This window comes from Rana temporaria, chromosome 3 (genome assembly GCF_905171775.1).
Source record: "Rana temporaria chromosome 3, aRanTem1.1, whole genome shotgun sequence".
Taxonomy (NCBI): domain Eukaryota; kingdom Metazoa; phylum Chordata; class Amphibia; order Anura; family Ranidae; genus Rana; species Rana temporaria.
Genome location: NC_053491.1, coordinates 306,066,196 through 306,076,840, shown reverse-complemented (window position 1 = coordinate 306,076,840; position 10,645 = coordinate 306,066,196). Strand labels below are relative to the sequence as shown.

The following is a 10,645-nucleotide window of genomic DNA, read 5'->3' as shown; positions in this document are numbered from 1 at the left end:
CCAGTGTCTTAGGTGTTGGTCATGGTTTAGCTCGCCTCCACATCCTTGGGATTAGGTGGGCTAACCGGTTCTGTCCAAAGGCCTCAGCGCTAAAGTGGTCAGTAACCGGACCCCAAACCAAAGGGGTATAGCCCATAATGCTTTTCTTTTTAGAGAGCTGGGCCCAGAACTTAGAAACCTTTGGGGGCCTAATGTTTCTGTTGCCAGAGTGCTATATGGGCCCAGGACAGTGGATCCTTCATAGGAACCCAGGGCCTGAAGGTCAATGCCCCACGGAGATGGGGGAAGATTGGGCCTCTTGCTTTGCAAAGTCCTGCGGCATGGAGCAGGTAAGTGAGGGGAAACTTGCGGAACTTGGTTCTTAGCAGGTTTTTCTGGGGGGTTCACAGGGGACATGCCTAAAGTTATGCGCTGCATCTGGCAAAGTAAGTCACATGTCTTAAAGATAGGATGGCTCTATGTGTATTCCCCATAAAAGGTGAACTCCCTGGTAGTATTGTAACATTGAGAAAGAAGCCTGTGTGTGTGTGTGTAAAGAGAGCTGTGCTTACCTGCAAAGCCTCCAGGCGATTGCTGCCATGGTTTTTCCTCCTAGCCTGGAGACAGGACAAACTGCCTCCTCGTGTGGTCTCCTTTCCCCCATCCCCCCCCCGCCGGCGGGCGCGCGCGCGTCCCCGTGATATGGGCGCAATTTCGCGCCGTTAGCTGAGGGGGGAAGGGCGGGCCAGCATGTTAAAGGAAGGGGCGGCCCTTCCATTTGTTCCCAGCTCAGTGTATGCTGGAACTGAGAGAGGAAGAGACCAGAGCGGCAGCACGGGGCGCCGAGGACACACAGTGGCCGAAACAGATATTAGTCTTCAATAAGACTGTCCTGGAGCCTAGAGTTAGGCTGTTCTTTTCTATCTCAGCAGTTTTTTGGCAATACTACTAAGGGGGACAGAATGTTTTTTCTCTCTTGGGTTTGAAAAAAAAAAAAAGAAAAAAGAAAAAGAAAAAAAAAAAACCATTAAAGGGAAAGAAGGCATTTTTTATCCCCCAAACGGGTTTTTGGGCAATAACTATTTATAGTTCCAAACACCAATAAGTTAGCGGGCGTACCTCGGTATTGTACCATGGCGTCTGGTTCAGAGGGTACAAGAGGTGGGGATTCCCTCAGAGAGTCTGAGGTCTCGGACAAAGTTATGCCGCTGCTTTCCCGAGAGGGAGCCTTGATGGGACCATCGGGATCTGGGGCTGGAGCTGGCACGGGTCAGTCCAACCCTAGGGTGGTCACGGACGAGGTACTGTCCACCTCCTTAAAGGAGATGGAAAAAAGAATGGAAAAGATGATAGCCAAGGCTATGCGGGGCAGAAAACGGAATAGATCTCCGTCGCCCGAGCGTGGACCCTCAGAGGAGGAGGTCCTTTCCGCAGGGGAATTGGACGACCTCTTGGAGAAGGACCAAGCAGGTTCGGGGATCGAGGATCCGGATACAGGGGAGTCTGGGGCAGCCTCCCAAGGGGAGAGCTGGTGGGTTCAAGCCTTAACGGACTTGGTCCATAGTGCATTCAACTTGCCAGTACCAGATCTCCAAGTATCGACTGTTTCAGCTTTGGGCTCACTAAAGGCGCCTCAAAACAACGCAGTTTTTCCGATCCATCCTCTGCTAGAGGAAGTTATGTTCCAAGATTGGACCAAGCGAGATAGAATCTTTTTACCACCTAAAAGATTCTCTGCCTTATATCCTATGGAAGATAAATTTTCCAAGAGATGGGCAACGCCGGCGGTGGACGCAGCCATCTCATGTGTTAACAAATCTTTAACATGCCCTGTAGAAAACATACAGGTGTTCAAGGATCCGGTTGATAAACGCTTGGAAGCACTACTTAAAAGCTCCTTCACTACTGCAGGGGCAGTAGTGCAGCCAGCTGTGGCTGCGATTGGGGTTGCACAAGCATTATCGGATCAAACTAAGCAGATGCTTAAACTTATTCCTGCCCAGCAGGCAGAAGAATTTTCGGATGTCCCTAGGGCCATACGCTTTACGGTAGATGCGATTAAGGATTCTATCCAGCAAGCGTCACGTTTATCGTTGTCCCTTATCCATATGAGAAGACTCTTATGGTTAAAGAGCTGGGAGGCCGAGCCCCCATGCAAGAAGCTCCTGGTAGGGTTCCCCTTCCATGGAGGACGACTCTTCGGAGAAGACCTGGATAAATACATTCAGACCATTTCAAGCGGCAAAAGTACTCTTTTGCCAACCAAGAAAAAATTTCAGGGGCCTGCGTTTAAACGACAGCACTCCCCTGGGCAGGGGCCCTCTAATGCCAAACAGTATCGACGGCCTCCTGCAAGATCAAACTTTAACTTCAACAAATCGCAGGGACAGGCCGCTAGAGGCAAGAAGCAGTGGTTTCGCAAACCAGCAAAACCAGCCCCCAAGCCGACCTTATGAAGGGGCGCCCCCACCCACGAGGGTGGGGGGAAGGCTGCGTCTCTTTTCAGAGGTTTGGGAAGCCAGCATTCCCGACAGATGGGTACGGTCTTCCGTGGCTACGGGCTACAAACTAGACTTCCTAAAGTTTCCTCCTCCTCATTTCCAGGAGTCAAGGGTTCCAAACGATCCGGAGAAGGGAGCCGCATTAATGACGGCATTGAATCATCTACTCTCCCAGGAAGTAATAGTAGAGGTACCAGTCCTAGAACAAGGGCTGGGTTTCTACTCCAACCTATTCATCATCCCAAAGTCCAACGGAGATGTCAGGCCAATTTTGGACCTAAAGATGGTAAATGCATACCTAAAGGTCCGCTCATTTCGGATGGAATCCGTGCGGTCAGCAGCTGCCACACTCCAGAAGGACGACTTCATGGCATCCATAGACATAAAGGATGCCTACCTTCATGTTCCAATTTATCAGCCACATCAAAGATTTCTACGCTTTATGCGTGGCTTCGCGTCATCTCAAAGTCGTGGCGCTTCCCTTTGGGTTGGCTACGGCCCCCCGGGTGTCTCACGAAGGTCTAGCTCCAATCCTAGCCAAGCTAAGGATCCAAGGGGTCACGATCCTAGCGTACCTGGACGACCCCCTAGTCATAGATCACTCGTCTCCTGGCTTGGAACGAGCAGTGGCCCTCACGGTCCAGTACTCGAGAGGTTACGGCTGGGTCCCTAAATCAAGAAAAGTCAGCATTCCAGCCCACAAGGCAGTTGGAATATCTCGGCTTGAGGTTAGACACAGAACAACAAAGGGTGTTTCTACCTCTGATAAAGGTCAAAGCCATCAAGGGAATTAATCCTACTGGTTCTAAGCAAGAAAGAACAGACTATTCGTCTATGTATGCGGTTACTAGGCAAGATGGTGGCCAACATTCGAGGCGGGGTACCGTACGCCCAGAGCCACACTCGCATCCTGCAGGCAGCCATCCTGTCAGCATGGAGCAGGAGGCACAGGCCCTTAGATATCCCTTTGCCGCTCTCATCAAGAGTCCGACAAGTCTGTTGGTGTTAGACCCTCAGAATCTAGTGAAGGGGAAGTCTTTCAGCCCAGTTGGCTTGGAAGATAGTAACCACAGACGCCAGCCTGATGGGCTGGGGAGCAATTTTGGATGGTTGCACTCGCCAGGGTACTTGGGCAAAGCCAGAGAGGCAGTTGCCCATCAACATCTTGGAGCTCAGAGCTGCTCGACTAGCCCTCAGGGCTTGGACGTCCAAATTGCAGGGGGTTCCCGGTGAGAATTCAATCAGACAATGCCACGGCCGTGGCATACATAAATCACCAAGGGGAACCAAGAGTCAAGCCACTCAGAGAGGTGAGCTTGATTCTCCTGTTGGGCAGAGGCTCATGTGCCCTGCATATCGGCCAATATTTATTCCAGGAGTGGACAACCTTCAGGCCGGACTTCTTAAAGTCGCCAGACTCTGTTGCCGGGGGAATGTCTCTACATCCACAAATCTTTCAAGCACTCTGCCAAAGATGGGGAGTGCCGACGTGGATGTCATGGCATCGAGACTCAACAAGAAGCTAGACAGGTTCATATCCCGCTCAAGGGATCCGATGGCCTGCCGGAAACGATGCGCTGGTTTGCCCTTGGCATCAGTTCAAACTTCTTTATGTATTTCCCCTCGCTCCAGTTACTACCCCCGCCTGCTGCGCAGGATCAGGGTGGAGCACATACCAGTCATCCTGGTAGCTCCAGCATGGCCCAGAAGGGCATGGTATTCACTAATCCTGAAGATGGTAGTAGGGAGACCCTTGGACTCTTCCTCTACGGCCAGACCTGCTATCGCAAGGTCCGATCCTCACCTGCCTTACGCATCTAAATTTGACGGCCTGGAGCTGAATCCCTGATTCTCAGGGGTAGAGGTCTGTCTCAGAAAGTAATCTCTACCCTAATCAGAGCCAGGAAACCGGTCTCTAGGGTGATTTTATTACAGGGTCTGGAAGGCCTATGTAGGCTGGTTGTGAGTCCAAGCGATGGCTTTCTCGCAAGTTTACCATCGATAGAGTATTACGTTTTCTCCAGCTAGGAGTGGATAAAGGACTGGCATTAAGCACAATCAAAGGACAGATTTCAGCTTTGTCAGTGTGGTTTCAGCGGCCGCTGGCCACCCACTCGCTAGTTAAGACCTTCCTTCAAGGGGTCTTACGTATTATCCTCCAGTTAAATCCCCGCTTTGTCCGTGGGATTTAAATCTTGTTCTGTCAACGTTTACAGAAACAACCTTTTGAGCCGTTGGCTGAAATTCCTTTGGTTTTACTGAAAGGAAGTTAGTATTTTTGGTCGCCATAGTTTCCGCCAGAAGAGTATCGGAACTGGCAGCCTTACTCCTGTAAGGAACCATATCTTATTTTACATAAGGACAAGGTCGTTCTCCGCCTCATCCTTCCTTCCTACCGAAGGTTATATCAGTTTTCATCTAAACCAGATTTGGTATACCATCCTTCTTTCCTAAACCTACTTCCAGAAAGGAAGGGTTTGCTGCCATACCTTGGATATTGTCAGGGCCATGAAGGCCTATCTTAAAGCTACAGAGAAGATCCGGAAAACAGATGTGTTGTTCATTTTACCGGATGGGCCCAAGAAGGGGCAGGCAGCTGCAAATCCACCATCTCGAGGTGGATTAAACAGTTTAATCACTCAGCGCCTACGCTTGAAGGGGTTGCCTCCTCCGTTATCATTAAAGGCTTATTCTACTAGGGCCATGGGCGCCTCCTGGGCAGCACACCACCAGAGCTCTATGGCTCAAGTTTGCAAGGCGGCAACCTGGTCTTCTGTCCACACGTTTACAAAATTCTACCAGTTGGACGTAAGAAGGAATACTGATACAGCCTTTGGGCAGGCAGTGCTGCAGGCTGCAGTTTGAGACCCTCGGATTCCGGGGGGCTTCCCCTTTGAGTTAAATTTAAAATTATTTTTTCTCAACCAAGTTGGATTTATTATGAATTGAGTATATACTCTAAATTAAATCCTTTTGTCTTTGGAAGATGTTCTCCTCCCCTCATTGTAAGCATTGCTTTGGGACATCCCACATAGTAATGAATATGCCGCTCTGTGTCCCGTGATGTACGATAAAGAAAAAGAGATTTTTAATACAGCTTACCTGTAAAATCTTTTTCTTGGAGTACATCACGGGACACAGAGCTCCCACCCCTCTTATGGGGACCATTTTGGGAGGCATACTGCTTGCTACAAAACTGAGGTACTCCTCCCATAGGAGGAGTAATATAGGGAGGGGCATTTCCAAGTTTGAGATTGCCAGTGTCCATCACCTGAAGGTACTCCATATAACCCACATAGTAATGAATATGCCGCTCTGTGTCCCGTGATGTACTCCAAGAAAAAGATTTTACAGGTAAGCTGTATTAAAAATTTATTTTTTGCACGCCCAATTTTTCATTTTTTTTATTTGTTATTTGAAATATCCAATAAATTTCGTTTCACTTCATGATTGTGTCCCACTTGTTGATTCTTCAAAAAAAAAAAAAAAAAAAATAGTTTTATATCTTTGTTTGAAGCCTGAAATGTGGCAAAGGTCGCAAAGTTCAAGGGGGCTGAATACTTTCGCAAGGCACTGTATGTTGGTACCCAAGCTGTTAACTCACACTTTGCTCACCCTGCTCTGGTATTATGCACGCAAAATGATTTTGTCCTGGAAGAAGCTGACGGCCCCCGCCATAATGGCCTAAAATGGCATTGATAAATAAGGCTTTGCCGTTGTATGAAGCCACAAACAGAGGTGTACCTGATACGTTTAAAAGGTCATGGGGTGGTTGGATAGAAATAGCTCCACAGCGTTTGATTAATTGCTCCCTGGATAGGGTTACTCCTTTTTTTTTTCTCTGTGGTCAGATGCTGGGTCCATGTGGGTCTTGATGGGCGTTTTTGATATCTCTTGTTATCACAAGGGGGATATAGTATTGGCTGGTGTATGTGTATGTATGTGTGTATGTGTATGTGTATGTGTAATATATATAATATATATATATAATATATATATATATATATATAATTTTATATTATTTATATTTATATATTATTTATATATATATATTTTGTGGGAACAAAGGGACATCAATTTTATGTACAGCGTTGCATGATCACACAATTGTCACAGTAACACCGTGCCGTGTCTTTGAAGGGGGTAAAGCTTCCAAAAGTTAAAGTGTTTTTTTTTTTTTTATGCTTTCGGATGTTCCATCCATTATAATCAGATCTGCCCTGTACTGTACTGTAGGATTTTACAGATGCATTGTCGAACACTTTTCTTTCCCTTTTTTTTTTTTTTTTTTTTATTAAACCTCAAGTGTCTGGAATCTATCCACACACAACCTCTCAAGTAACAGTGCAAACAAAGTACTGGCTTAATGGGCACATATTTTAGATAAGACTATATGAAATGAAAGAGGAATAGTGTGGGTGTTCTAGCCAACCTAATACACAACTTGTTTCTGGCAAAAAAAGTAGTCGCTGCATGAATGTTGGTTGTCTGAAGGATCCAGGCTTCCAGTTAACTGGAGCTGTGTGATTCACCAGTTGTCCCCGTTTTTTGATTAGTTTTGATTGCCCACTAAATACACTTTTTAATCTATTTTAAAGAAAATATTTAATGCTGAGGCGGTTTGTAACTGGACACCTTTCAACTGCTGAGGAAAACTGAGGCATTTTTCTGTGAACTTGACAAACTTGCATTTTTTTTCCCCCCTTTTAGCAAAAATGTGCCCTTTAAGATTGTTCGTTCCTCCAATGGTGATGCTTGGGTAGAAGCACATGGAAAGGTATATTCTCCAAGTCAGATAGGTGCATTCGTGCTGATCAAGATGAAGGAGACTGCAGGTAGGGAAAGTTTTTTTTTTTTTCTTTTTTTTTTTTTCGTGTTTGTTTTCTCTTTACACATGGTCTTCCTATTTGCACCCAACCAGAGTAACGTTTTGTTAGAACACTACCTGCACAGATCTCCAGACACATTGGATCCAGTGCATGAATCAGAACGCAGGCTACGTTCTGGTCCATGTATTGCATCTGCACAACTGTACACTCTGGGATGTGATTTAAGATCTGTGACGCCTGCCACCTCTGAATTGAACAAGCTTCCTTCACATGGCTGCACACTACACCTGTGCATCCAGGATGGATGAAGACAGCCCTTTACATGGATGTATGGGTCACTATGCCCATACAAATGAGGCCCTGAATAATGTTAAATAGAATTTGTGGCTGCATTATTGAGATGTCTTGCTTGTGCATGGTGTGGGTGGCAAGTGGAAACAAGCCATCAAAATTTTCAATGTTAAGGTACTTTTTTTTTCTTTTTTTTTTTTTTCCCCCACGCCATCCTAGAAAATTATTTGGGCCATGCCGCTAAGAACGCTGTCATCACTGTACCTGCATATTTCAATGACTCCCAAAGACAGGTAAGAGCAAAAGTACTGGTATAAATATGAAAATATGAATCTATTGGTTTCTGCAAGCTTTGTGCTGGTAACTTCTATTGTCAGTAGATGAACTGAAACAAATATTCGTTTTGTGGTATATTTTTATATAAAGGTTTGAGCAGAAATGTGTGTTTTTTTTCCTTTTTTAGCTTCCAAGTATCATTCAATGCTTAATTTTCAAGTTCATTTGTGGTCTTGTAATTAAAAAATATTAACATTTCAGCTTCACACCTTAACTTGTTGTGTTCCCTTGATGAGCAAAATTAAGGATTTTTCTTCTCTGTATCCTCACTTTTGCCTCAACCTTGATGAAGACCAATTTTTAATTTTTCATAATTGATTAGTTGGCCGATGATTCGATGAGTTACATCTTGTAAAGTTTAAAAAAGAATTTATTCATAAATATCTCTATATGCAGGGGTGAATATAAATAACCAACTATATGGTTAGGGATTAACATCTTTAATCCACTCTGAGAATGTCAGCCAGAAGAGATATACTGTATATACTATTAGATGTTGTATCTGGTAAATGTCATCAAATTCAGATAAAAAAAAAATCTATAAAGATAAAAAAAGTTAGACTGTTTTTATATTTTCAAGCAGGACTGTAATATATGCTGGCCATACAAAAACAATGTCTTCCTTCAAAAACAAATGTAATTTTAAGAACGTTCTTTTGATTTTCTAATCGTTGGTGGGATCAAATTGTTTTCAACCACAGTGACGGGAACATTTAGAAATGGAAAACTTCTTGGTCAAAGGAATTTTCAGACACTATGTGGTTTTCATTCAGAAATTGCATATATTTTAAAACAAAGTTAAAAGCAAGTCAAAATTTCAAACATTCTCTCATTTAGCCAATGTACAAAGATTTTTCGTACAACTCTTCTCTCGGTCGGTACACACCTATGCAGTTTGCTTTTTGATCCGGTTTCGATTTCTATATCATACACCACGGGACACAGAGCCATTCATTACATAATGGGTTAAGGATCACCAGCGGTGAATGGACATTGGCTCAACCAATTGAAGACCGTTCCCCTCCATATGACCCCTCCCATCAGGGAAGTACCTCCGTTTTTTCGCCAGTGTCTAAGGTGTTGGACGCGTGGAGGATGTGCTAAGGAAAGCTCTGCCAAAGAGACCCTTTGGGGTAAAAAGCTACGCTTGTGCATGTGCACGAGGCGTCGCCTGTAATGTCTCTCTTCGGAGGACTGGGCTCTAGGGTCCAGCACTTTCGCTGAGTCTTTTAAAAGGCCCAGGGGAGAGGTCTCCTTTAAATCGGAACCCATTTCCCTGAAGGTTGGCACACAAAACCCGCCGTGATGAAGATTGGTGCCCTCTGAATTTTCAGCAGAAAAACCTGCGGCGGGGATAACGGTAAGAGAAAAGAATCCAAAGAAAAATCTTAACTACCTTGTTCCAATTTTGAGTAGGGTCCCTTCTCTTTTTTTTTTGGCCAATAGAGGGAGTAAAGAGCTGAGTTTTACTCTCCACGCTCTATTCAGTGTCAGATCCGGCAGGACAAGCACACTTCCTCCGTTGCAGAGCTCTGCTTAAGTACGGCCACCGCTTCTCTCCTCCAAATGCTGGGCAAGAACGCCGCAGCACAGTCAGAATAAGCAGGGGGAGGCTCCCCCTCATCCCAGGACAGCCGCCATTGCCCTAGGTTGCGCGCACAGGGGTGCGCTTTATCTGGGGCGGAGGAGGAGTGGGATTGCGAGCGTGCATGCTGGTTTGAAAGCATGGCGCTCAATACAGGAGCCATAAAGGATCTCGGAGGCCAGCAGCTCTTCCTTTTGTGACACAGCAGCATTCAGGGGGCACGTGAGCACTGTGGTTGGTGGGGCACTACCAAGTGACACCCACTCCAGTGCATGAAATGGTGCTTAAGTTGCATAATTTATATAGATTGCTAAACTGAGCACAGTAGTATAAGTGTTGTGGTACCTGTACAGGAGGAGCCATTGCCACTATCGGGGGTAACAATTTTTCTCAAATCGCCTTTCAGGACAACCCTGGAGAGAGCGCAGCTCCGCCTCTTTTTCAGGAAACACATGTGATCCTTTAAAATCCCTCCTCTTCCACCATGGCCTCAGTTATTGTGTTTCCTCCGCCATGGTGGAAGCTTCATGGGGAACCAGGGAGCTGAGCTCTCTCCAGGTTGGAGACGGTAGGCATACTTTTTTTTCCTTTGTGCTGCTTGGAGTGCAGCGACCATCCCAGCCCCCTCAACTGTTCAGGAGTCCCCGGTCGTTCCTGCTCAGTGGAACATTGGTTCCTTTAGGAGGCAGCGTCAAGGTGCCTGGAGGCTGCGGTATAACTTCGGTGGTCCGGCGGGTTTTTCGTTGCAGGTCAGCGTCCGCATGTCAGCTTCCGGGTCCCGGCTGGCGGGGTGACGTCCACGGTGACGCGGCTTCCTGTGGGGGCGTGGCGCTTGTGGTTCCCAGCGCCTGGAACACAGCGACTAGGCGGCGTGTCTTTCGACCGGCGCTTCCGTTTCCGGCCCTCGTCGATGACGCGGAAGCCGGGAGAATGTAAAAACTCAGCTTTTCTTTAGGAGCTCCGCTGCGATCTCTGCAATATGGAGGAGAGACAGTCGGCGGATACAGGAGCCGCAAGCACCGGTCAGGCCCAGGTAAGGGGTACAACGGTGCCTTTATTCTTTACCTTATGGGCTTTTGTTGTGTATTATTTCTCCTCCCTGAGGGAGCCTGTGGTTACCGGAC

The 10,645-nt window shown here is 46.4% G+C and overlaps 1 protein-coding gene across 2 annotated transcripts in view; it reads left to right on the top strand.

The window, feature by feature from the left end:
• HSPA9 (heat shock protein family A (Hsp70) member 9) overlaps nucleotides 1–10,645 on the top strand; it is a 414,391-nt gene that overhangs the window by 144,639 nt on the left and 259,107 nt on the right. For both annotated transcript variants that reach the window (XM_040344789.1, XM_040344788.1), the window contains 2 exons: nucleotides 7,191–7,315; nucleotides 7,820–7,893. In XM_040344789.1, the coding sequence (XP_040200723.1) occupies nucleotides 7,191–7,315; nucleotides 7,820–7,893 (199 nt within the window). The remainder of the gene's footprint in view (nucleotides 1–7,190; nucleotides 7,316–7,819; nucleotides 7,894–10,645) is intronic.